Below are 27,843 nucleotides of genomic sequence, written 5' to 3'. Positions count from 1 at the left end.
TATGCACTTTTGTTGGCAGGGTGATGTCTTTGCTTTTTAGTATGCTGTCTAGATATGCCATAGTTTTCCTCACAAGCTTTTAATGTCTTTTAATTTCTTGGCTGTAGTCCCCATCTACGGTGATCTTGGAGCCCAGGAAAATAAAATTTGTCACTACTTCCATTTCTTCCCCATCTATTTGCCAGGAATTGAGAGGACCGGATGCCATGATCTTAAGTTTTTAAGTTTTCTTAATGTTGAGTTTCAAGCCCACTTTTGCACTTTCTTCCTTCACCCGCATCAAGAGGCTCTTTAGTTCCTCTTCATTTTCTGCCATTAAAGTGGTATCATCTGCATATCCGAGGTTGTTGACATTTCCGCCAGCAATCTTAATTCCCACTTTTGATTCATCTAGCCCTGCCTTTCTCATGATGTGCTCTGCATATAAGTTAAATAGGCAGGGCGACAGTATACAGCCTTGCTGGACTCCTTTCCCAATTTTGAACCAGAGACCTTAAAGAGCCCGTCTTGCTGCTGCGACATTGGCCACGCCTCCTCTCCTCCCATCTCTTTGAGAACTTGCCACAATTTGTTGTGATCCACACAATCAAAGGCTTTAGCATAGTCAATGAAGCAGATGTAGATGGTTTTCTGGAACTCCAGTTCCTCTGCCTCTTCGAAATCCTGTCTTTATTTTTGTTAGTTCTGGGTCCACAGACTGCTGGAATGTTCAAACTACTGCACCATTGCGCTCATTTCACATGCTAGTAAAGTTATGCTCAAAATCCTACAAGCTAGGCTCCAGCAGTACGTGGACTGAGAACTTTTATGCCTTAGGCTCTGTTATTTGAGGGACTATTTTTCCCCATGGCTTCCGCCTATTTTTTCCCATGTATTCCTCCTAATTGCAGGAATTGGGTATGTCTAATTTAATGAAAATAAGGACTAGGGATGACATGATAGCAGTGTTCCAGTATCTGCATCAAAGAAGGGGTTAAGCTATTTTCCAAAGCACCTTAAGGCAGAACACTAAGCAACAGATGGAAACTAATAAAGAAAACTTGCCTTCAGAAGTTGTGGGCACTCCATCACTGGAGGTTTTTAAGAAGAGATTGGAAAACCACAAAATGCTAAGGATTTGCTGCTTGAGCAGAGGGGTTAGACTAGAAAACCTCCAAGGTCCCTTCCTACTCTGTTATAATCTGTTAATCTGACACAGTTGGCATACTTTTGGCCACATCTTTCAAACACGCCTCTCTTAGTGGATTTGATGGAGCAGGCAAAAATACATGCAACTGGGGAAAGACAGTCCCACAATTTATCTACTCCTGCTCCACATTAGGCTTTCCAAGGGAGAACCAGCAGTTCGTATTGCACTTGGAAACATAAAAGATAAAAGTAAAGGTTCCCCTCACACATATGTGCTAGTCGTTCCCAACTCTAGGGGGCGATGCTCATCTCCATTTCAAAGCCAAAGAACCAGCGCTGTCCGAAGACGTCTCCATGGTCATGTGGCCGGCATGACTAAATGCCAACAGATTAATAGAGTAGGAAGGGACCTTGCAGGTCATCGAGTCCAATCCCCTGCCCAAACAGAAGACCCTACATCTGCCTCTACCTAGGATCAAACTCACAACCTCCTGATTTTGAGGCAAGAGCTCCACCTCTAAACCACCGAGTCTTGTCAAGACGCACGGAACGCTGTTACCTTCCCACCAAAGGTGGTCCCTATTTTTCTACTTGCATTTTTACATGCTTTCGAACTGCTAGGTTGGCAGAAGCTGGGACAAGTAAAGGGGAAACATACTGGGAGGTTAAGGGCATGCTAAGCAGCACCCATAACTGCCTATCCTGCTGCATTCTGGACCAGCTGAAGTTTCTGGATATTCTTGTAAGGTTGGAAAGTGGATTGTGCATTGCAGGATCCACTCCGTTAGCAATAAAGGCAGTTCCCTCCCAATCCAGAAAAGGACACAACCGGCACACAAGATAAAGTTGTATTTTGACATGTATTTGGGGAAAGCTCCCACTCACCCACCCTCAGCGTTTCCTTGGAATGTATTCTGAAGATACATTCTTCATTGAAGAGCCTTGGTGGCGCAGCAGACTAAAGTGCTGTTAAGTAGCACCAGCTGCCTGCAATTACTGCAAGTTCAAATCTCACCAGGCTCAAGGTTGACTCAGCCTTCCATCCTTTCGAGGTAGGTAAAATGAGGACCCGGATTGTGGGGGCAATAAGCTGACTTTGTATAAAAAAGAACACCGCTTGGGGGCGGGGGCGAAAGCCCTACTAAGCAGGTATATACAAAAGCATGAAGGCTATTGCTTGACGCATTGTAAGCCGCCCTGAGTCTCTGGAGAAGGGCGGCATATAAATCGAACCAATAAACAAACAAACAAATAAATAAATAAATCCTTCGCAGGTTGCATTGGTGGGGTTGGGGGTCTTTAGCAGTTGGGGGATTTTTCAGACGAGACGAGAAAATACAGGGACATCGATGATAATAAAAGTCCCATTTAAACTACCTACTTTAACCCATCGCTTCTTGCGGTACTTCTCGGTTGGGCAGTCTTTGGATTTCGCCGCTTCTTTAGGAGCCGCGCACATTGCCAACAGCAGAAGCACCGCCAACTCTCAATGAAGCTTCCCTTAGCAACGGAGCGACGCCCTCCCTCAACTTCCTCCTGGCGATCAAAATGCGTGAGAAAGTCCCATTGGAGGCATCGGGCGGGAACAAACTGATAGTTCGTAGTCTTAGTGCAGAGGGTCTTCAAACTGGGCAGCTTTAAGACTTGTGGACTTCAACTCCCAAAATTCTCCATAGCTAGCTGGAGAATTCTGGGAGTTGAAGTCCACAAGTTTTAAAGCTGCCAAGTTTGAAGACCTCTGTACTTAGTTCTTGATAAACGGCCCAATCATTGGTAGCGACGGGGATGTCAATCAAGGTGGGGGGGGAGGACGCTTTACCCGGAAGAGGAAGTTTGTCTCCCTAGAGCGGCTTTTTCTGTTTTTAATTTAAGCTGTTTCGCTGCTAGACTTCAGTTCACTCGCAGAAGCCACCAGCGAGGAAGAAATTCCCTCCTGGGGTGTTTTGGGGAGTGAATTTTCTGTTTCTTTTCTTCCACATTAATGCTTGTTCAGGTTTGACTTCTAGTGGGCAGCGCTTCCCTTCCTTCTCTCTTATATGAACAAGTCCCCGCGATCATTTTCCGCTCGCTGTTACGACGTGGCTCGCGATGGATTTAAGTATATAGAAGTGGGGAACGATTTACAGCCACTAAATTCGGAACATTGAATTATCCTCATGTACTGTCTCCTGCCCAGCGTATTTTATTAACTTGTTTTATATCCTTTTTTATAAGGATAAAAAACGAGTTTGCCTGCTACACACTTATGTAGGAAGGGAGGGCAGGGAGCGTATAGAGAACCAAATACAGCTGAATTCTCTTTGGGTGCCCCTGAATGGGAATGTGTGAAAGCTGAAGGCACAGCATGAGAGCTAATTGACCGAAGGGGCTTCTGCACTATGAGAAGGTGGGAGTAGTAAGTTTCCTCATTCCTTTGGATTTTCCTGGAGATCTGTCCCCTTTTTTTCTCCTTGATATATAGAGTATCATGTCTCAGGAAAGTCAGCATGGGAAATGGACATTGTCCAGTAGTGAAGATGAGTTAGCTGATTCTGAGAAGCCTTCTACCTCTGTGAAGCAGACAGGCCAGGAAAGTAAAAAGAGTGGCCACTCTCGCTCAGAGGCAAGGAAAGCTGCTCAAAAGAGAAAAATGTCTCCTCTGAAATATGTAGCTGGAAACTTTCCACAGGAGGCGGCTTCAGATCAGAAATTTTCCCGGGAAGACTTTGGCTGGTGTCTTTCCAGTAGTGAAGATGAGGATCTTAAAACCTCAAGTGGAAATAGAGATGCAATAACTACAGTCAGAAAAGCAGAGAGTGGTACGTCCACGGAGCTACCGACATCCTGTAAGATTTCATCAAGTCACAAGTCTGCAGAGCCATCTGAAGTGCAGGACACATGGGATCTGTTGAATGGGCAGAACCCTTTCAGATTCTTCCTCACTAAAGTCAAAGGAATTAAGTCAAAGTACAATTCTGGAGCCCTTCATATAAAAGGTAAGCAATATCAAAGGCAAAAAAAGGAAAATGTGATGGATGCTTTTTTTTCCTAAAATAATTATATACATGTTGTAGTTGGCATATAAGCAATGTAATGCAGTAACAACCCGAGGCCTAACATTACCTAGGAAAACTTTGCCTCCTGCTCAAACTCCCTATTTGTTAATTTTTTTTAAAAAAAGATTAATTTATAAAAAACGAATGGGAAACTAGCATGCTGAAGAACATAAACCTCAATGATAGTCTGCATTTTCAGCAATGCCTCTGGGCTCCACATAGACCCCAAAGATATTCTTAAAAGCTAAATTGGTGGATTCTGCAAAATGTGCCTTCTGACCCAGAAGAGCTTAAGAATTTCTTACATAATTACCAAATTGGCTTCAACCAATCAATTATATTTATGGCCAAAAGACCCAGAAGATTAAATTTTTCTGTGCTTTATGACTCACATTGTAAAATATAAATGAACTCAATTGAAAATAATAAATAATAGAATTGCTATATGTTGTTTGATATCTGTGATGGCTTGTTTTTGTAAGTCATCTTTTTAAAAAAGTATTTATTAAGATACTAAACATTGTAATTAGGTTGAACCAACAATTTTATTTTGTTTAAATAAATCAAGAAATGTAAAGAAGCTACATTTTTTCCTAATTTGGATAAACCAGAATATTGCAATTACCAGTAGTTGAAAATAGACCTAGCTGCTTTCAGATGGCTATAGTGAGGGACGCTGTTTATGTTGTAATTGAATATATCTGCATATAACATGCAAATTACATATACAAAATATATTAAATGATGGTTTAAGTAATGTAAATAAAAATAGCTGGTTACACTCACACAGCATGTTAAACATTGTTTTCCTGCTATATGGTCATGGTATAACTCATCAAGTTTGTTGGTTTGGGTTTCCTGTAATGTATGAACCTGATCTGGGCAAAATCTAGGATTAGTTGCTTGAAATTGCTAAAAAAAATTATTACCATTTCAGATGTGCTTGCTGTACTTAAATACATCTTTTTTTTCTTATAACAGATATTTTATCTCCTCTTTTTGGAACTCTTGTATCTTCTGCTCAGGTACATTTTATTTACTGTCCTTTTAATATAAAATAGAGATCATTTTTTCTGTGGTAGTCTCAAAATTCAGAATAGTCTTTTGGAAATGTACAATTAAAATAGCTCTGTATATTAAAAAGGCCCAAGAGCCATGGTAAAATGATAATTTTATTAAGACCAATATCACAAAATAGGTGGTCGTACTAAAAGACATGAAATTGTGTGTGCATGTGATTTACTTTTTATTTTAATGGTATTAAAGAATAAATATCCATATCAATTTATATTAATACATTTATGAATTTAGTTACATGTTCATTAGAAATCTATTATCCGGGGGGGATAAGTCAACATATGTAATGTTTTAACTTAAGAACTACTATTGTAGTCCCGCTCTATGGTGCTTGTCAGGATCTCTGGGTACAAAAGTTTAACCAACTAATTATGATATATTTCATATGTTTTTAAATTTTCTTAGGAAACCAGATTTATTATTCTCCAGCAAATCAAGATTGTACATTAAAAATACAGCCAGATTTATCACACTTGCTGTTAAGTAATATAAGTTGGGACCAACAGTTTGGAAAATTGCTTGCTTAATTAGCTGTTTATTCTTGAGAGAATATCCATGCATAAATTAATAGAATGTGTGTAATTAGGCTCAATTAGGAGAAACTATGATCTACCAAAATCCTGGCTTAAATTTTGCAACTGTATTTACATTGTATAGAATGGCATTTGTTAATTTTCTAATATATTATAATGTTTGTGTTTTATGGATAAGGCAGCATACAAATCTGTATAAATATAGGTACAACTTCTAACCTGCTATCATTCATAGGCATAATATTGCATTCCCTTCCCTTTTGATTTCTAAAAACTATTTTTGTTTTTTCCCCATGACAAAGTTTAATTATTGTATAGATGTGGAATGGCTGGTCCAACAATATCCAAAGGAATTCAGGTACATAAAAGAGTATCAATATTTAATTTCAGCTTCCATTTTGTATTTCTAATTCATCTGTGCTAAATTTACTGTTGTGGATAGTATTGTGAGATTGTGTTATTTGCTACATTGGATAAGAGAAATTAGTTTAAGGATATAGCAACAGTATCGATCTTTCATTAGAAGATGTCACTCTTTAGAGAAAACAAAGAGAAAACATAGTTTTGCACTGAAGAACTTTAATTCTTAACATAACTTTTATTTAAAAATATAACATGTTTCCGTTGTATTTATAAAAATATTTTCTCTTGTTAAATAATCCATAATCTTCATTGATAATACTATGATAATATCTACTGAATTAATTTAAAATAATCACATTGAAGCAATAGATGTTTTTGGTGTTTTCTGGTAGAAAGGTAGCATTTACATGTACAGTAGTCTCTGCTTTATGTAAGAATTCTGTTCTAGAGAGCTTATGTTGACTTCTAGGCTTCTTGGATTGCGCCTTGTGCACAAAATGGCAGGTGTTATTTTCATAACTCTTTGTGTCATGTTCAAATTACGTTATTCAAGGGCGATATAACCCAGAGATTGTCTGCTACATGCCTACTAGGTATTCAGATACAAGAAATCTTAGCCAGTATTGGCTGATAGATATGATTGAAAATTCTGGTGATGTAATCCCAATGCATTGTGAAATAAGTTTCTCCGGTCTATTTATAAAGTTGAGCAATACATAGAAAAGGCAACCTCTTTTCCCTCATTTTCATTTCATTTTTCATTTTATTTAATTTGTATACTGCCCTACTCCCGAAGGACTCAGGGCGGTGAACAGGCACAGAATAAAACACATAAAATACATAGAATCCCCCTGAATTCTATAAGGAAATACATCTGTTCATTTTTATCCTCTTTAATTTTTCCTACCAATCTTCTTTACATTGTGTGGTGCTGAATTGTGCTGTCCTCCTTAAGTCATCACATATATGAAGGTGGGGATGAAGACAAATGGAAGGGAAACTGAAGTGTGGTTACAAATTTCTTTCAGAATCCTTGTGGGAAAGGGAGGATACCCTACCTTATTTTGTGCTTGCAGTGCATAAGAGCTTTCTTCATACTTGCATTTGCTTTCCAGGAATAACTACCTAATTATACAATGTTAGAGGCTATCGTTTTTGGAAGTGGGAAGATAAAGTTGACCTTCCCATGCTGCTGTGAATGCAGGTTACATTTTTAAGGTGGAAGGGAAAAAAGTGTGAATAAAACATTTCATAATTATCCTTGAGAATGTAGCTCAAAATAATTTTAAGACAATTAAGCTGTTTCAAATAAATAATAATTAGAAGCTTGTGCAAGTGAATTTATATATATATATATATATTTAAACTTAGGGACAAACCTTTATTAATAGTCCATGGAGAGAAGCGAGAATCCAAGGCTGAGCTACATGAAGATGCTCACCCTTATAAAAATGTTCGTTTATGCCAGGTAATCACTTTTATTATCACGACATTAACCAAAAGTATACACAGGTAGCCCTCAACTTACAACCACAATTGAGCCCAAAATTTCAATTGTTAAGTGAATTTTGCCCCATTTTACGACTTTTCTGGCCACCGTTGTTAAGTGAATCACTACAGTTGTTAAGTTAGGAACATGGTTAAGTGAATTTGGCTTCCCAATTGACTTTGCTTGTCAGAAGGTCACAAAAGGGGATTGCATGACCCCAGGACACTAAAATTGTCAAAAATATGAATCAGTTGGCAAGCGTCTGAATTTTGATCGTGTGGTCTTGGGGATGCTGCAATGGTCATAATTGTGAAAAACAGAAGTCTCTTTTTTCAGTGCCATTGTAACTTTGAATGGTCACTAAATGAACTGTTGTAAGTCAAGGACTACCTGTAGTACTCTAACCTGATACTATAAATTCATCATCTAGCAAGCATGCTCAAAAACTTACCCCCTCCAATGTTTTCATGTTCAACTTTTTTTCTGTGTATTAATGTGATCATGTAAAGCTGTTATTACTTCTGTTTCCTAAAAAATTAACATATGTACGTGTGTGTGTATATATATGTGTGTGTGTGTGTGCGTGTGTGTGTATGTAGGTCTTTGGTTTTTCGGGTTTCCTCCCGCGTAAAATTGGGAGTGTCTTGGCGACATTTCGACAAAGTCTCATTCGTCATCTTCAGGCTGGTGTTTTCGGCTTCGTGCTTCTAGGAGCAATGTATGATCGCAGCTTTGTGTGAACATTGCTCCTAGAAGCACGAAGCCGAAAACACCAGCCTGAAGATGACGAATGAGACTTCGTTGAAACGTCGGCAAGACACTCCCAATGTTACGCGGGAGAAAACCCGAAAAACCAAAGACCTACATACAAAGACCCGCGAAAACCTCAGAAAACAAATATGTGTGTGTGTGTATGTATCTTTTCTTTTTATGTACATGGAGAGCATACACCAAAGACAAATTCCTTGTGTGTCCAATCACACTTGGCCAATAAAGAATTCTGATAGATAGATAGATAGATAGATAGATAGATAGATAGATAGATAGATGAATATATATGAACATGTGTGTGTGTGTGTGTGTGTGTATTTGTCAATATATATATATTATCCCATTACTTTTGGTCCCTTAACAAGTGGGAGGCACATATACAAACTGCTGTAAGTCCTACACCGTTCACCTGAGTTGGATATACATACCCTCAAATTAAAGCTGACAGTCTGCAGTTAACGCACATTGTGTTTGTTTCATTCCAACTCCATTGTGGTGGTGCATAGAGCCAAAGATGTTAGAATTGTGTCGATGTCCCAATATTTCTGGACCTGACTGTATATGAACATGTATGTATAAACATAATGTTCTACTTAAACCTTCCCTAACCTGGCATTTTATTTGTCTATATTAGGACTGTAATTTTCAAAATTCCCAGTATATATGACTATGTTTACTGGGAACATTGGAAATTGCAGCTTCAGCTCATCTGGATGACAATGGCGTTGAGATACAATCTGAGAAATTTAAAACAAATGTGCAACGATTTATTGTTTATGATCTGTGAAGTATCTTTAAATCAAAGATTATATCGTGTAGTATTAGTTATAAGAGGTCTAATGTGCAGTTTGTGCAGCAGCCACCAGAGTGCATCAATATAAAGCAAAAAAAAGTATTTTTACTATTGTTTCCATATAATGACAGGTGCCATATACTGAAAAAAATATTTTTAAACAATGTTCTTATTGTAGGCAAAATTGGATATTGCCTTTGGAACCCACCACACGTAAGTAATTTATCATAAATGCTGAATGTCTGCTATAGAAATATCTTGCAGTAATTATATTACTTTGATAAATGCCACTGTGATTGTAGAAATAATTACAATCATGTTGTTGTGTTTGAGTACTGAGAAAATACAAATAAAATGCCAATTATCTTGGTATACCAATTATCTCTCCTCACTATTAGTTTTCTCCACCTCTTTTGCTTTACAAAATATTGTTTTAGGGTAAACTGAGTGCTCTTTGAATTAATAAACCTAATTCATTTAGCATTCCCCTTCCAGAATTCTCAGAACTAGCTACACTTGGTGAAGGTTGCTTGAGAGTGTTATCAATATATGGGATCAATATATTCCTTTCTCCTGGAAAGGAAAATGCTTTATTATAAGGTGATGGGCTTATAATAAAAGGTTCAATCTTATAAATCTCAACTCTTTTAGTGTTGAAACTAGTATGTCAATTATAATAATGGTTTATATAAAATAATTCACGCTCATAGATTGTCTTCAGATGCATTTTAATTTTGATGTGCTTTGTGTCAGATGCACCCTGTTCTAACCTAGGCCTCCCAAGATCATGAAGCAGACTCCTCGTCCCGATAAAACCTCTTTTATTTAGGTTAAAGGGAATTCCTCTCCAGCAAAGTCCCGGCAAACAGTCTTTCATGAGATTTCACAACTGCAGACCTTCATCAGGCTTGTAGAGTTGCCAAGCCAATATCTTCCAAACGCCATGCTGTAGCAGCAATTACTTGGCAAGAAGCCAGGAACAGATCTTCACCCTAATGAATTGAACTAATTGTCTCTTGCAAATTCCCCTCCCCTTCGCTCCTCTTTATTCCCTATGGGAGGGGCCATTCACTGTTCACCTCTGTTTTACTCCCGAGTCGGCCCTTGTTCCTTAGCTGTTCTCTTCTCCTGACAGCTCTGCGCATGCGCACATCTGGAACAGGCTCCAGCTGTTCTTCTGCCACACTGATATCCGACTCCGAAGGCAGCTGATAACTATCGGATGATCCTGGCCCCGTCTCTGCCTCTGATGCAGAGCACTCATCAGAGCCTTCCCCAACTCCAGGACTGGCCCCATGTTCCCAACCTCCTCACTGTCTGAGTCTGCCACCAGCTCTGCTGGCTGCTGGTGGGCCACAACACACCTGGGGCCCAGTTACATTTGTACATACAGTTACATACAGGGTCTTACAACCATGGATACTTTGAAAATGTATCAGAAGAAGGGCTTTAATGAGTGGGTTTTGTTTTAAAAATGGGTTTTCTTCTCAGGCGTTCACAAAAGCCTGAAAAGGATGGGTTTGTTTTAATGAATAGCAGAGTGGTGATCCACTTTTGCAAGATCCAAAGCACTTTTTACAAATAGTTTGTGAAGTGTATAAGACCTATTCTGTCATCTTTATACATTGGTCCACAGACATTACTGACTAGGATTCACAATTTTATATTCTCTACGTGGTACTATGACTTCTAACAATATTCACCAGATAAAGAGTTTGTATAATAAAATATGTTTTGAGGGATTAAATTTAGCAAACAAATTCCTTTTTGTTAAGTAAAGCCTAGTGATATTCATGTTTATTTTTTTATTTACTTAAAACATTTATTATAGGTAAGGTAGTTCTTGACATACGACCACAGTTGAGCCCAAAATTTCCATTGCTAGGTAAGGCAGTTAAGTGAGTTTTGCTCCATTTTACAAGATTTTTTGCCACAGTTAAACAACTCACTTCAGTTGTTAAGTGAATTCTGTGGTCATTAAGCAAATCTGATTTACCCCATTGACTTTGCTTGTTGAATGCCATTGGGAAGGTTACAAATGATGATTACATGACTCTGGGAGAGTGCAACTGTCATAAATACATGCCAATTGCCAAGCTCTCAAATTTCGATCACATGACTATGGGGATGCAGTTAAACCAAATCAAAATCTGGCACCATAGCTAAACTTTCACATGCAGCCCACAATTTCATCTCATCCTATCCCGAGTGGCATGGTGGCCCAGAGGTGGAGCTCTCACCTCACAATTGGGAAGCTGTGAGTTCGATCTTAGGTAGCAGCAGATATTTCTCCCTCGGCGTGAAGAGAAAATATCTGGTGTGAACTCCACGTAGGCGTAAGGGAGGGAATCTGGCCAGTAAATGCTCAGCTTCATTCAGTTGCCCCAACTTCACCCCGATGCAAGGAATTACAGGGTTGTTAAAAGAAAAAAAAACCCATCCTATCCCAGTGCTTAGGAGAAAAGCCAAACCTTAAGTGCTCTTCAGAACATTAAAAGGGTGAGTGCCTGCCAAATTTGAAGGAAAATTAGGTGTTGTTAAAATAAAATTTGTACGGTTGCTGCATATTTTGTTACAAGTTGGTAATTAATATTTTCTAAAACAATTTTCCCAGATAGTATTGTTTTATTATTATTTTAGGCTTTACTGTTTGCTGTATTTTGCAGCATATGAAGCATACTCTAATGAAGTTTCTGCTTTAATTTCTAAACTATAAATATTTATAACACTAGCAGAACCATGTATAATCATGCAGTGAGTCAGTTATATGACTAGGTATATTTTTATTTCAGAACATTTTGATTCTCAGGTGCCAGTTTCTAAGGCAACCTAACTGTTTGGAGGAAAACATCAGGACAATATCGGACATTTTCTATTTAGAATCTATGGTGATTTAATTACTTTTTTAAGTGTTCACAAAAACAAGCTTACAAAAAGAGCATGTGACTATTAGATTTACTTAGCAATTTTTTAAGTGGGTGGCCATAGCAGAATCACATTTCAAATTGTGGAAATAATCGCATATCAGGGTACATTTTAAAATGGAATATATTAAATGCACACTGTTGAAATTAGACTAACTATTTAAAATGACAAATGCTTTTATAAAATGTCTTTAAAAATAAATGATGGAATTATATCAATGGAGAATTCATAGACAATACATTAGTCAATTATTTGAAAGCCCTATTCTCCAGGAAGCTAAAATCTTTTAATGGAGAGATTAGAGTCCCTGAAATTTATATATGTGTAATTGATTCTTCAAATAATCAATATGAGTTTTAAAGCAAAACTAAGGCTTTAGACAGGCCCCCACTATAGCCAATAGACCCAGCATAATACTTGTCATTAACTAAGAATTACAAAATCCTAATTTTAGAGCCATTTATAATACTGCAAGAGCACTAAAATGGTATTGTAACGTTGTATAAGCCTTCTATGCACCATGTAGCATACAGTGAATGAAGTACATGTTATAATATATTCAGATTGTTCAATATAATGGCAGTTGGTAATTAGGATCTACATTTAGGAAATATCACTCTTGAAGGAAAATTTTAGCGACTCAAATGGATCAATATCATTGCAACTCTTTTATAGCTGTATTGCAGTCTTATGTAAATGTGCTCTTCATTTTTGGCCTTGGCCTTTTTTAATTTTTATAGTATTTGATATGCAATTATTTTGGGGATATTTAAATTATTTTTACAGGAAAATGATGTTGTTGAATTATGAAGAAGGCCTTCGAGTGGTGATACATACATCCAATCTTATTGATGATGATTGGTACCAGAAAACACAAGGGTAAGAAAAATTATAATTTGATATTTTGGCCCATGACTGCATGCCACAGTTAATGCCTTCACAACAATTATTGGATTGGTTATTCTTAGAGGACACATTCTGGTTTATATATTAGTTATTTCTTCCAGTGTTCAAGGCAGTTTACATAATACCACTTCTTCCAGTTTTTCCCACAAAAGCAATCCCATAACTGAACTGAAAGAGAGCAACTGGCCAAAATCACCGAGTGAACTTTCACTGTGGGTGGTTGTGCATCTGGGTCTTCCTGGTCTTGCTCCCGCCCCCACATCTTAAATGCAATATCTTATTGGATTTTACTGATTTGATTTGTTTGATTTCAAAATATATCAGCAAATCTCCTGGTCCTGCAGATTTAAAAAGCAGTATCTGTAATAAATCCTATTTTTTATCAACTAAAGAATCATAAACAATATTTAATAATGTTACCCAGAAAGAAGCATTTCAAAATAAATGGTCTTGCATCATATAGATGACTTCTGAAATTATAGTGAATCTAATTAAATTACTGCATAATTTCCAGGGTGGTGCTGGATTCTATGAGTTCTCTACAGCTCATAGAAAAATATATTCTCCAGCTGGTCCAGAATGCGGCCGCGCGGGTAGTTATGGGAGCAGCATGGCGCTCCCATGTGGCTCCCCTCCTGCGCGAGCTGCACTGGCTCCCTGTGGTCTTCCGGGTGCGCTTCAAGGTCTTAGTTACCACCTTTAGAGCGCTCCATGGCTTAGGACCGGGGTACTTACGAGACCGCCTTCTGCCACCAATAGCCTCTCACCGCCCAGTACGCTCCCATAGAGAGGGGCTTCTCAGGGTGCCGTCAGCCAAACAGTGTCGACTGGCGGCCCCCAGGGGGAGAGCCTTTTCTGTGGGAGCACCCACCATCTGGAACGAGCTCCCCCCAGAGATACAGAAGATTCCGGATCTGCGCACTTTCCGCCGTGCCCTCAAAACATTCCTGTTTCAGCAGGCCGGCCTGGCCTAACTTTTCCCTTTATATTGCTTTTTGATTTTATTTTAAACTGGGATGTCTTGAATTATCTAGGACCAGAGTGTTTAGTATATTTTAATTGATTTTTTATTAACGTTTGTATTACATGTATTTTTATCGTTCGCTGTTCACCGCCCTGAGTCCCTTAGGAATAGGGCGGTATATAAATTTAATAAATAAATAAATAAAATAAATAATTGATGAGAAGGTAGTGCTTTGCTCTATTTCTCATACAACTCAGAAAGATAAAAAAAACTTTTTATTCAGGATAAAGAGTATTTCCTGAATATAGAATGTTCGCTTTTAGAGAGAAAATGACAGAAAATATTTGGCTATTTTCTACATACTAGCTATTTGGCCATCTACATGCCCCATTTCATTCATCAGTATAAACAATACAATTCAGGGCTGTTGCTTTAATATCCTATGATTGACTTAATGAAAGTTGCTTGGGTCAGACTGTCCTGAACTTCTAAGTGTCCATATGTCTGTCTTTCCTTTACAGAGATAAATTATGAATGAGGAAACTTAAAAAATTATTAAGCACCTTACTACTCTTGCCATGCTCTGTTTAGTGATACCTGGGTTTTTGTGAATCTTCATTTGCTCCTTATTCTTCCTCTTTAACACTTACATAGGAGCAACACATTTACAGACTTCCTTTTCTTTCTTCACACAGTGATAGAGTACTCAACATGGTGGGAAAAGGTTTATAAAAAGCCCAGATGTATTTGCAAATAGGTTGGGGATCCATTAGTATAACAGAAGCCATTTCCTTTATATAACTGAAGGAAATGAAGAAATACTGAATAATATTTCCTGTTAAGGTGTCTTTGAATATTTATACTTTTTTTTTTTTTTTTACACAATATAGGCAGCCCTCATTTAACTACCACTATCAGGGCCGGAATCTTGGTCGCTGAGTAAAATGAGAGTTAGGCAGAATGTCACATGACTACCCACATGACTGGTTTGCTCATTGAATGCAATCCTGGCACTCCAGGTTCTGGTTGTTAAGGAGACACACACAGATTGTTAAACAGATGGAGTCCCAGATTAGGAGCACAGGATGGGAGGGGAACACACTGGGAGACTCCACTCAGGAACTGAAAATCCTCCTTGCCAAAATCCAAGCAGGATTTTTATCCCAAGTGAAGAGATACTTGTGTGGGCCTGCACCTGGCCTCCGTCGCCTACCTGAGGCACTCTGCACTCCTTACCTTACCACGCTGCTACTCTGCTCAGGAGCTGAAAATCGTGCTTGGATTTCAGTTCCATCTTATACCTAGGGGCTGGCTGAAAGAGCTGCCTCCCTAAGGATGTCAGCTCTCTTCTGTACATTGAAGGGAGCTCTTTCCGTGGGGTGCAAATTTGAGCTCTGTTTCTGCACTCTGTGGGAGGATGTCAGTTTTTCTCTACGTGTGGAAGGGAACTTCTTTGATGGGGTGGAGGAATAGAGCTTAAATCATCAGGATCTGAACTCCATTTCTTTACTCCATTGAAGGAATTCAGTTTCCCTCAGCAGGTAGCAATTTCAGTCAGCCCACAGAGATGAGAAGAAGCCCTCTTGGCAGGTGGCAGCAGCTGGCAACCATCTGTACTGGCTTCCCCACAGACTTTCTGGGGAAGCTATCAGAAAAAATTGCAAATGGCAATCACATGATCATGGGGCATTGCCAATTGGTCAAAAGTGGAAACAGATTGCTAATCACCCAGATTATTATCACATGGGAGGGAGAATCACGTGATGTGGGAGGGAGGCAGAAGAACATTTTACAATGACCAGAGGACTTTACAGGTAATAAAACACTTTCTGCAACCACTGTAACTTCTAATGGGCATTAAATGTCTGGTTGTAAATCAAGGTCTATCTGTATGATTTCAAGACACAGTAAATGTTCATAACTCAAGTTTGATAGAATATGAAGGATGTCATAACTGAGTTTAACTTTGCTTTGCAAAAAACAAAGTGAATGTGTTTCTTTTTAAACTTTTTAATATTTGTTAATGCTATTTTATTGCTTTACCTTTTAATATTTTAGAATATGGCTAAGTCCTTTGTATCCAAGATTGCCTCCTGGGAGTGCTGAGTCTGATGGTGAATCTCATACAAATTTTAAATCAGATCTCATCAGCTATTTGATATCTTATAAATCGGCTAGTCTGATGGAGTGGGTTGAAATAATTAAGCAACATGATCTTTCAGAGACAAGGTATATAATTCAATGTATGCTTACATTAAACAATTTCTCTCCAGTGTTCATTATAGTTATAAAAATAATGTGTTTCAATATAAACAATTTTTAAACAATAAAATTCATTGAAGTAGGTTACGGCATTGAAGATGCATTTATGTAAGTTGGTTACTAAAGGTAATGTCAGTATTTATTTTGAAAAGCATTTTGTTCGTATGTTCAGCAATTTAAGTTAGACTCTGGGTAGAAGCTTTTTGTGAAGATGTGTCTAGGTTTTTTAATAAGCAGTAATGTAGTCTGGGAAAACAACTACTTTAAAATAAACTGTATTGTATGCTGTATAATTATGCTGTAATGTATGTACTTTGATGCAATTTGGGAAAACACCAAACATTATGTGGTTATATTTTTATGCAGAGTATATCTTATTGGGTCAACTCCAGGTCGATACCAAGGTAATGCAAAAGAAAATTGGGGTCATCTTAAACTGAGAAAGGTACTCGATGTTTATGCCTGTCATTTTTCCTGTATTTCTGATAAACATTTGTAGAACTACGGAAGAGCTGGAATATTTCCAAGTAAATATTTGTAAAATTATTTATTTATTTTATCTTTCATGTTTCTAAACTGTCCATCTAGACCGCCCATCTCCCTCAAGGAGGGAATGTGAGTGGTGAAGAGGTAATCTTGTTACTCGTTATTGTTGAAAAATTCATTGCTAGGAGCTTTTCTAATAGAATAACCTTCAGACTTTAAAAAACTGTTAAGAGAATACATCATACACACATAAACCCAGTTTGTTTCAGTGTTAGGCATTTTCGACTCTCAAGTTACAAAAAAAAATACACAGATATAAACAAAAATAAAAAGCAGAACAACAAAAGCAAAACAAAAGTGGAAAAGTATGAACCATCTAGGCATGTCACTTATATTTCAAGTTTCAAACATGAAAATTTCAAATTAGAATAAAGCATATTCTGGAAAATTTGAATCCTGTATCAAACTAAACGCATTGCATCATTTTTAGTGCAAGAATTATATTCAAAAGTGGATTAATTATACGTCTTGAATACAGTCCTTAGTGTCTAGAATAACTTTTCCAATTTTTCTAAATGATTTTGTGAGCAATGAACAATTCCTCAAAAATTATCAAATTCTACATAATTCAATATAATATTAACATCTTTAATTATCTAGCTGGCTATACAAATGCTGTTCTAAAAAATACCAGTAATTTACAAGACCAAATCATATGTATTAATGTTGCCATAATTTTTTTTACATTGCCACCGAGAAAACATATATCCTTTCAAATATATTCTTCCACAAATTCAATAAACGTGAAATGGAATATCTTGATGCTTGGTTTCATAAATGGACTCCATCAGAAGAGATAGCTTCTCCGATTTCTTTGAAGCAGTTAAAATATTTTGTCCATGCTGAGATATTAAAACATGACTGAGTTGATTATATTGCCACTCATGAGAATTGGGGAATACAGAACTTCCATCTGAAGTTGAGAAAAATCATAAAATAATAATTACAGAGGAATTGCTCTAAAATAATTGTTCAAGATTCCATCCATACATTCCAATAGAACATCTCATCATTTATTTTTAAGCTTGAATTCTTTTATAAGGTTAATTTTTCATGAGCATGAGAATCTGATATACAACTGATACCAAGCTGAATAATTGCCAAGACTTTAATAGAGATAAGTAACAATTTTTGGAAGAATCACCAATGTATTGACATGTTATTAAACTCTCATTCCATATAAATTTGGATGATCAGGATTGATTGAGAATCTGGTGAACTAAAATTCAAAAGAGTTATACTTACTCAATGAAATCCTTGGTGGCCTGCTTTCCAAAATATTGAAAAGCTTCAGAATCCAGAGGTGCTAGCTGTTATATGCATCCCTAGAACAGCACATTACACCCCTACTCCGCAAACTGCATTGGTTTCCATTTTGTTTCAAAATGCAATTCAGGATGCTGGTTTTAACCTTTAAAGACCTTCATTGCATGCTACGAATACATGAAACATGATTTCCCCTAAAATTAGATTAGCTGCTTCCTTTTTTATATTCCAGAAGACCCTCAAGACCAGTTTACATTTATCAGGCCTGGGGTTCCCAAGGGACCAGAAATACATTTAGATGGCTCCATTGCTGCAGTGACCAGTTTGTATTTTTGCACTTTGAGGTTTCTATATTTGTAGATTTTTATGTGTGGTTCTTATCCCATCGTTGTACACCACCCAGAGTCACTTTTGGGGAAATAGATGACTATACAAATTTGATAAATGAATTGGACGATCTGTCCCCAACTGACCTTTCAGGTGTTTCAACAGTGAGCCCACTACCACTATAACTGGATTCATTCACTCTGCTGCTGTTTGTCCTTTTTTTCTGTTCCTTTCATTTTTCCCAGCATTATACGTACATTACATTATACATTATTTAATTAGCAGATTCATAAGAGATTTAGGCTTACTTTTGCAGTCTCTGCAGGCAAGGTTAGAATTTGATAAAAATAATGGTCAGTCAACTGATAAATGTTTTTTACAGGCTGTATGCCATCTTGAATTGTTCCAATTAGGCAACCCTGTATTGTTGTTGTTATTGTTAGGTAATTCAGAAATTTATGCCAAAAAAGTGTATTTGGATTGCTGCAACAATTGGTGGTTTCAATTCATTGTCCTTCAGTTTACAAAGGGACTGGAAACTTAATTGGTTTTATGTAGAAATTGAATGCTGGTTTTCCCACTAATAACAGTGGATATGTTAGCCTGCGTCTGCCATAATGCTGGCTCACTAATATAAGAGTTAAAGCTTAACGTATCTGGAAGATATTCAGGAAAGTAAGATTTCAGCACAAATGTCTGCAATAATTGCAGTCTGTACTGTTGGATAAAATATTGAACATATGCAACTAATTAAGGAGCAGTGTCTTCATAAATGATCATTTGTGTCTCATCTGCTACTTAATTGAATAATTGAAAGTGATACAGTGTTAATACTTTATTAGTGTTGTTTCTGTTTTTTACCCCAAACAGCTTCTGAAGGAACATGCAAGAAAAATACCTGATCAAGATTCTTGGCCTATAATAGGACAATTCTCAAGTATTGGATCAATGGGAGTTGATCAGTCCAAATGGCTGTGTTCAGAATTTAGAGAAAGTTTGGGGAGTTTAGGAAGCAATTTGAAGACTCCTCCAAATGAAATTCCTATCCATCTGGTATTGGCCGCTTGATACATACATATATGCGGGTCTGGACATGTGTGAGAGAGTGTCTGTGTGTCTGTGTGTGTATTTATAGTGTTTTATAAAGTTTTATAAAGTTAGAACAGCAGAGCATCTGCTAGTGGGACATTTATTTACAGAATATATTACTGTTAAAATGCACCTGCCCACACACACTGATATATATATATGGGAGTTCTTGTTCCTATCTCCACCCTTAAAACGGGGAGAAAATCCTAACATATGAAACCAGCTTCCTGAACAGTTGCTATAGAGAAATAAATGTATGAAGAACAAATATTGGCACTACAAAAAAATCAGCTATTTTGCCATCAAATTTTAAGAATATAGTCTGGATCTGTTGGTTGCTCATCTGTATTGAAAATACATTGTTCATCACAAAATCTCTGCTTTGCTTTTTTAAGTATTCAGATTTCAAAATGTGTATTTGATTCAACCAATCTTTGTCAAAGCAGGCACCCTGATTTAGTCATGTTTTGAATAAACATAAAAGTGTCCAGAAGCTAGTCTCTATGTTAGATTTTTTTAAAAAGAAAATGGTAGCCGAATCTCAGAAAAACATAACAGATGAGCTTTCAGCAAACCAATAGCAGTATCAAACTTGACTGGTATATACTCATGCTCTGTTACTTGGCAGTATTTTGATGATTGGTAAATTGTATAACATGCATAATGCATTTGTTATAACTACCTGGTATTACATTTGCTTTTATTTGTTTAGATTTATCCAAGTGTCGAAAATGTGAGACAGAGTTTAGAAGGTTATCCAGGTAAAATATATATATTCCTGCCTTGGATAATAAAGTTGTAAGACCACATGTCAAAATTAAATAGTTAACCTTTTCTTTCTTTTTTAGCTGGAGGTTCTCTGCCATATAGTATACAAACTGCACAAAAGCAGCCTTGGCTACACTCTTATTTCCAGTAAGTAAAAATGTTGCCTTTATGGTTAATTAGGTTAATTATGTTTTAAAATAAAGATATAATCAAACCTTTAAAACAAACACTTACTGTGCCTTATCTTTCTAAAATGTTTTAGAAAGATATTAGTATTAGATTTGTCTTAGAATGTTCTTCATAAAAATTGAAACAGAGATTATATAAATTGAGTTTCAGGTGTATTGTAATTATTAGCCTTTTAAAATGGCTTAGTTATATGCCAATCAATCGATTTTCCAAAAATGCAACCTGACATCTCATATTTCAAACCAACCCATAATAGAAAAGATTAGTTATTTTTCTCTTCCCTCTAAGTTTATGAAAAGCTGCAAGTTGAATATAATTAATCTAGCCATAGCAGAACAAAAAAGTAATTATGTCCAGAAATCAAATGCCAACAAATGCACATGTCAGTAAAAGTTACATTTTTTTTCTTTTTCATATGTATCCCTATTGAATTATGTATATTCATTCGTGTATGTTACACTTCTCAACATTAAAGTATTGCTTTAGGTGTAAAGTATGAACAGCTAAACTGAGAAAGAGAAGCTAAAAAACATGAGTACAATATTTTCTATGTTTCTATTTAATCCTTTCTATTAATATAATTACTGGAATTGTTGTAGATTACAACTTTGCATGTGATTGGTAAGGATCGCTAAATCAGCCTTCCCCAAACTGGTACTATTCCATGCTGAGTGGAATAGTTCTGCTCAGAGTTTAAATCCCAATATACTTATAAGCCGTAGTGGCGCAGTGGTTAGAATGCAGTACTGCAAGCTACTTCTGCTGGCTGCAGTTCAATTCTCACCAGCTCAATGTTGACTCACCCTTCCATCCTTCCAAGGTGGATAAAATGAGGACCCAGATTGTTGGGGGCAATATGCTGATTCTGTAAACCGCTTAGAGAGAGCTATAAAGCACTGTGAAACAGTGTATAAGTCCAAGTGCCGGTGCTAGTGCTAGTGCTACTTGGAACACTGGAGTATTGTCAGGTGGCAGGAAATTGACCCAAACTATAACTGAAACAGCATCTTGTCTTTTCTATCAACTATTAGAATATTTATTTGTATTACCAGATTCTTCCAATGTGTTATGTTTCCCATTATCCCTGCCATCAGGAATAACCTTTTTAGTTGGGGTAGATAGAAGCTACTAACCATTACACCTTGAAGTCACCAAATCAGAATATTTCAAGTAACATTCAGTTTTTAAAAAGGAGGAATAAAATACTTCTGGCTATGGATATCACATCCTGGGAATTAGAATCTAAAAACTTATCTTGGGTTTAATCTAAAAGACTCCTTTCTTTTGTTTTAACCCAAGCAAATGGTCAGCTGAAACTTCAGGTCGTAGTCATGCAATGCCACATATTAAAACTTACATGAGAGTCTCCTTGGATTTCCAGAAGATTGCATGGTTTCTAGTGACAAGGTAAGTCTTTTACAGGTAGTCCTCGGCTTATAATTGGGACTGGAATTTTCATCACTGAGTCATGCAGTCATAAAGCAAGATGTCATGTGACTGCACCACTTAGCGGCCACAATCCCAACAATTCTCCTTGGCATCTGGCTCAGAATGTCAGGCACAGTTTGGAGAACAATGCAAGAGGCCTGGGAAGAAGGGCTGGCACAGCCTGCAAGTGGGTGCACCTTGTCAGCAATGGGAGGAATATGAAGATCAGCTGGGCACAGCAGACTGCAGAATGTGGAGGGGGGCTAGGGATTTGCACTGAGGTGGCTGGCCATGATGTGGTTACTAATAGAGGCTGCACTGAGACTGAAACAGAAGTGGCAGCTGCTGAAGGTCCCAGGCCTCTAGTTCTATCCCAGCACTGTCTCTATCATCAAGGAATGCCACTGTGGTTGAGGGAGTTGAAGCATCCTTGTGATCATAAATGCAAGTAGACTGCCAAGCGCCCAAATTTTGATCACAAAATTTGCTACAATAGCCATAATTTCAGGCACAGGTTGTGAGTCCCTTCTTTCAGTTCCAAACAAATGGTCTTAAGTCAAGGACCGCCTATATGAGTTTTTCCCCCTATTTTTTCTCCAAATTCTTGCATTCTGTGCACAAACAGAAGTTTTTTCTTCTCCTTTTTGTTTATGCCTGTTTAGTGCCAATCTTTCCAAGGCTGCTTGGGGAGCTTTTGAGAAAAATGGCACCCAGCTGATGATCCGATCATATGAACTAGGAGTTCTGTTCCTGCCTTCAGAGTTTGTAAGTTCTGAATTTTAATCCTACACCCAGTTGCAATGAATGCAAACCGAGCCAATTTGCTTTTTTTTATCCACTGCTCAAGAATGTATTTGCATAAGAAAGTAAAAAGAAAAGTGTTTTTCTATGTGTAGCTCAGTTCCAAAGAAAATTATTAGTTACCCAATATTATGTAGGCTCATTTAATGGCTGTATTAAGTTGCAAGACTACATTATACTTTAATGCTAGGAAAGGAGACTTATCTGAATCACCAATTTATTCATTTCTCCCAGTCATCTAATCACTCTTCATCCTTTATTCAGCAGGATACTTCTTTTCTGGAGTAACTACACTTCAGTCTTAAAAATAAATTGTGGGTGCTTTGAGGGCTGTAATCAAATGTCCAGTGGTGTCATTACAGACACAAGCTTTCAGCCTTTTATTTGAGAAGACAAAGATGGATGAAGCAAAAATGATAAAATGATATGTTGCAGAAATTTGCTTGCAAATTGATTATACAACACGGGATGCTCCAGATGTGAAAATATTCCCAGTTGCATTTTCTTGTCCAGTAGCATATAGTCTATCCAATACTGTGCTGTCTCTATCCCTTCTCTTGGGAATTGTCATTAACTGTGATCATGGAAATGAACCTTTATATTTATTTTATGGAAGCTTATACAATCCCAAGCAACAATTTGATGCTTTCCAAAGATTTTGATTATAATTCTCAGAATTCCTTGATACAGACAATAATGATAGTGAATGTTACAAGCTGTGTTAAAATGTCTTAAGCAAGGCAGGTTGCCTATTCCTTCTTTAATCTTTTCAGTTCCTGGATAGAATATAAAGCTCCTTTTTTGCCTGATAGCTTTTCTTAATATGTACTTCTATTATTTGTGGGGTGCAACAGGTCTATATATGGTATTACATGCGAGTAAAACATTTGATATTAAATATTTTCTTGGTTATTTAGAAAAACATAAGACAACCACTTAGGATAGTATGTATTAAAAGAAGGTCATAAAATATAACTTTTAAAAAACCCAAATCTGGAAGAAAATCAACCAGTAAAAACTAGTCAAACATGCAGGACCCATCATCCCAGCCTTGGAGAGATATCTAGATTTTAAAAGCTTTTTTAAATATGACCAGCATGGGTATCAACTGTATCTCTGTTGAGATTATATTTATTCTCCAAGAATTCAGTGTTTCCTTAATGGTATTTTAAATGTGAACATAATATACACAATTTTCAGTCTTGAAAGCCACTCTACATTCATTATTTAATGGAATTAACCTACAGTATGATGTAGAACATTTCTTCATTTCAAATTAAGAAAGGTAAGTTGGTTTTTTGAGGTCTTGCTTAGTTTAAAGAAAATAATTACTGAGTAATAGTTTATCTGCTTTTAATTGTGGCAGATTGCTTATACATTAAATATTTGATTATAGTTGCTATTTAGACTACCTACCTAATAGACACACTGGCAGCTTGTTACTAACAGCACCATATTACTGTATTAGTTTTTGAATTTTAGTTCAATGCAATATTCTTTTTTTTAGGGCTTGAATACAGAGTATTTCCAAGTAAAGGAAAACATGTTTGCTAATACATCAGTATTGTCATTTCCTGTTCCTTATGATCTGCCCCCTGAAAAGTATGAAAACAAAGGTAAGGCATTCTCCTTCTATATAATTATTTTTTATAAGTAAAATTAATCCACTTGAATGAATGAAAACCATTTAAAATAATAAAGAACATGCAGTTGTAGATTACTGGGAAAAGAGGATTTAGAAAGGCCAAAACAGACAAGTAGGTAGAATTTTGTGAAGGAATTCCTGAATACATTTCTTAACTAAATACTCCATATGACAGCTGCTTAAATTACAATTGTTATAAGACTGTTTTCAAATCCAGCTGAACCCTGAAACTTTTGTACATTACCTCTTTGCCACTGTGTTGTTACGAACTTTTTGGAATAAAGATGAGATATAGCTTGAATAAATACAGAATGCTGCTTCAAGTGTTAAGATTATCAGTTGTTGTTATTAATTTGTGTAATGGTGCTGCAATTGAAAATACCACATTTCACTTGTACTTGTACTATCATTCTCTTGCAAATCAACAATCAGCATCCTGTTACTACATTCAGTGCACAAATTTGCTCCTGTTATTGAACTGCAGCTCCTCCTGGGTCTAACAAACAGTAGGCTTATTTTTTAGTTTCTTTCCAATTAAATGGCATTTAAAATGTCATTGAGTGCAATAGAATTGATGGGCTTTAAAAGCTAATAAATGAAAATGGAAGATCCTTTAGGATCTTTGGAACATTATTTTCAAAAGTTTTAATACAGACATTCCTCTTATTCATCACATTTCTGTTTTCTAAATAAGCGAAGTCTCACACAGGGTCAAAGGTTTATATTAATGTATCCTATGGCAGACTTATTATCATTCTTTATAGATATATACCTATATACAATTTAGAGCCCCTCCAATCTCAACATTTCTGATGATTTACAGTTTAAAAATGAGAAAAGTGCAAAAATACAGAAAAGAAAGAAATCCCAAACATCCTGAACACAAACATGCAAATGAACAAAACCATCCAACAGATGCTAAAAAATTTATCCTGCCCAAGAGGTGGGAGAATGGTCATATATTTAATATCTTTCTGAAAATCATCAGGGTAGGAGCCATTTGGATCTCTGGAAGAATATTGGTCCAAAGGGCAGGGGCTGCAGCTGAAAAGGCATATTTCCTGACTCTTACTGCTTAACCAATAAGATCCAAAATGTGCCTACTCTAGCAGATCTTAGCAGATAGACACAAAGAGAGGAAGTTCAAATAACCAGGATCGATGTCCTGAACATCTTCATAGGCGATAACCAGCATTTCAAATTGCACCTAGAAGCCAAACATCAGTGCTGCTTACAAAATAATGGAGTCACATAAATCTAATGAAGTATGCCCATCATTGCCTGCAACTCTTCATTTTGAACCAGTATAAACTCCCAGTCATCTTCAAGGACAAGCCTGTGTTGAGCACATTTGTTAATCTGTTCATGACGTGACTGTTTGAAGGGCCTCCCAGTCCAGAAAAGGATCCAACTGGTAATGCTAGATGTATGCAAAGGCCCTCTTGGTCACAGCTGTCATCTGCTGCCTGTGAGCTGTGAGTCCAGATGGATCCCATATTGCATGCCACTTTTGAAGTGCAACTCCATTTAAGACCAAATATAACCAAAAAACCTTTGATTCTCTCATTGCTTTTAGGGTTATTGAATATATAACATTGCTCACTACTTAAAGATGGTTTTAAATAGTTGATTTTGTGTTATGAAGCAGTAAGTTTAAAAGCTAATTATATTTCAAGTAAAACTTATTATTAAACATTTCCATAGTTTCAAAGTAGCAGTACTGGATTATTTAAGATTAACTGGTTGGTTGGAAAATGGTTAAATTTTAAATGGCTAGCTTTAATAGAAAGAACTTTAGGAAGAGGAAATCTAATTTATTTTTTCTCAGTTCATCTTCGACTGTGATATAAGTCTGTCCTTTTCATTTGCTTTGCAGACCGCCCATGGATTTGGAATATTCCTTATATCAAAGCTCCTGATACACATGGCAATATGTGGGTTCCAAAATGAATAGTTTAAAGTAATTCTGAATCTTTATTCAGAATCATTTGAATATTTGTCAGATTTTATGCTTTATATCTGTACATTTTATTATATATCTGTACACTTGAAAAAATTCTTTGAATAAAATAAAAGATTTTGGGTTATTATTACTAACAACATTTTTTAAAAAAATAACTGCTTTGAAGATTAGCCGTACTAAATCTCATGATAAATCATACTTTTGAAATTACATATATGTAGATGGTCCTTGTTTAGTGACCTTAATTGGGATTAGCAATTTAGTCATTAAGCGAAGTGGTCACTAAATGAAATAGCTAATAATCTTATGATTTTACTTCATCTTTCCTTTGCTTTTACAGACCTGCCAAGTCATAAATACGATGATCATAAAGTTCTTTCATTTCTAACAGAATATTTTTCATCACTGTCATAACTGTATGGTCATTAAATGAGGCAATTGCTAAACAAGGTCTACCTGTAAATTAGAAAATTTTGAAATGGCCATGTCAGATAGTTGTCTTTTTTTAGCCAGAATAACTTTAATTTTTTTAGGGAGAGTTTTGTAAAATTCTGAACATGATAAAAGAGAATGTTTACAAACAATTGAAATAAACTACCCAGCTGTTAGCAATTAAAAATGAAATTATATTTTTCTTTTTTTGCAAATATTCATGTGATACTTTTGTATAATTTCTGCAATGTCTTTATTTTGCCTTTATCTTTCTCAAAAACTGTATATTGTTATAAGCATATAGTATAAAACATAATTTGGTGCTATTGCAATGATATAAAAATATCAGACATTCTAATTAGAAAACAAAAACTTGTTTCACTGATTTTTGAAATCATATATTTTGTATTCTTTTACTAGCTCTATAAATTCTCAAAATTTCAATATTTATTTATATATTTATTGTGAGCCAAAAACATGCATCTGGGCAGAGTACAACAGAGAATTAAAAAGAAAAAGCAGTAAATATATAGTCATAATTAAAACTATAAAGTATCATGAGCAGAGATAATGATATGCTATAGCAACCAGGATTTGATGGGGATTCCAGTTCATTCTACAATTCATAAGAATGTCATGGGTCATATAGATATAAAACTAATCCTTTCATTTTATTTTTTTATTGCTTATAAAACTGAATTGTTGGTTTCCATTCAAAGGCTGTAACTGAGTCTATCACCATAGCGCTGGTTGTCTTCTTTTTCCTTCCAGTTTTCCTTTACATTCTTCACACTAGGTCTTCACACAATCTATCCAGAATAGGATAATTTGAACCTATTGTGCCTCAATAAAGAACTTTGGATTGATTTACTCAATGATCTATTTATTTGTTTTCTTGGCCACCCACAATATTTTCAGGAGTCTTCTAAATCAATTTCAAATGCATCTATATGCTTCCTATCCTGCTTTTTCAATCTTCATTGGAACATTGGTATATTTTAATATTAATGTGTTTGTGAATTATTTGGGGAGACAAGCCAATAATAGAGCAAGAACCATTCAAGTCAAATTTGGTAAAACCAGAAAATTCAAGACTAAAGCAAGGAGACTTTAGACACCTGGCATGTTCCCTTTTTTAACTTA

At 36.3% G+C, this 27,843-nt stretch overlaps 2 protein-coding genes across 4 annotated transcripts in view; one reads left to right on the top strand and one right to left on the bottom strand.

Annotated features, from left to right (window-relative positions):
• The window catches only part of EFCAB11 (EF-hand calcium binding domain 11), a 42,974-nt gene extending 40,107 nt beyond the window's left edge, over positions 1-2,867 (bottom strand). For 2 of the 3 annotated variants that reach the window (XR_004591516.3, XM_087873046.1), the window contains exon 1: positions 2,510-2,799. Coding sequence is in view for 2 of the 3 variants with exons in the window: in XM_087873046.1 (XP_087729172.1) it covers positions 2,510-2,587 (78 nt within the window). In the remaining variant the exon portion in view is untranslated. Of the gene's footprint in view, positions 1-2,509 lie in introns of all 3 variants that reach the window. The other variant, XM_034418306.3, reaches the window with a different exon arrangement.
• TDP1 (tyrosyl-DNA phosphodiesterase 1) lies at positions 2,821-27,575 on the top strand. Its single transcript, XM_034418307.3, has 15 exons — positions 2,821-4,103; positions 5,145-5,188; positions 6,076-6,131; positions 7,508-7,604; positions 9,368-9,402; positions 12,901-12,993; positions 16,043-16,213; positions 16,613-16,691; positions 19,256-19,438; positions 20,187-20,235; positions 20,323-20,389; positions 21,731-21,838; positions 22,522-22,624; positions 24,168-24,276; positions 26,182-27,575. Exons 1-15 carry the CDS (start codon positions 3,596-3,598, stop codon positions 26,253-26,255), a joined length of 1,776 nt encoding a protein of 591 aa, XP_034274198.2. The 5' UTR covers positions 2,821-3,595; the 3' UTR covers positions 26,256-27,575.
• The last annotated feature ends 268 nt before the right edge of the window (positions 27,576-27,843 follow it).

The sequence above is a fragment of the Pantherophis guttatus genome, chromosome 1 (genome assembly GCF_059756535.1).
Source record: "Pantherophis guttatus breed Tessera chromosome 1, ASM5975653v1, whole genome shotgun sequence".
Classification (NCBI taxonomy): Eukaryota; Metazoa; Chordata; class Lepidosauria; order Squamata; family Colubridae; genus Pantherophis; species Pantherophis guttatus.
This window is presented reverse-complemented; position numbering and strand designations above follow the sequence as displayed.

Excerpts from the sequence above, each read along its gene's own strand:
- TDP1 (XM_034418307.3), top strand. The coding sequence starts at position 3,596 with ATGTCTCAGGAAAGTCAGCATGGGAAATGGACATTGTCCAGTAGTGAA. Across the intron at positions 5,189-6,075 it reads CTCTTGTATCTTCTGCTCAG|TTTAATTATTGTATAGATGT; the intron begins GTACATTTTATT and ends CCCATGACAAAG. Across the intron at positions 12,994-16,042 it reads TGGTACCAGAAAACACAAGG|AATATGGCTAAGTCCTTTGT; the intron begins GTAAGAAAAATT and ends TTAATATTTTAG.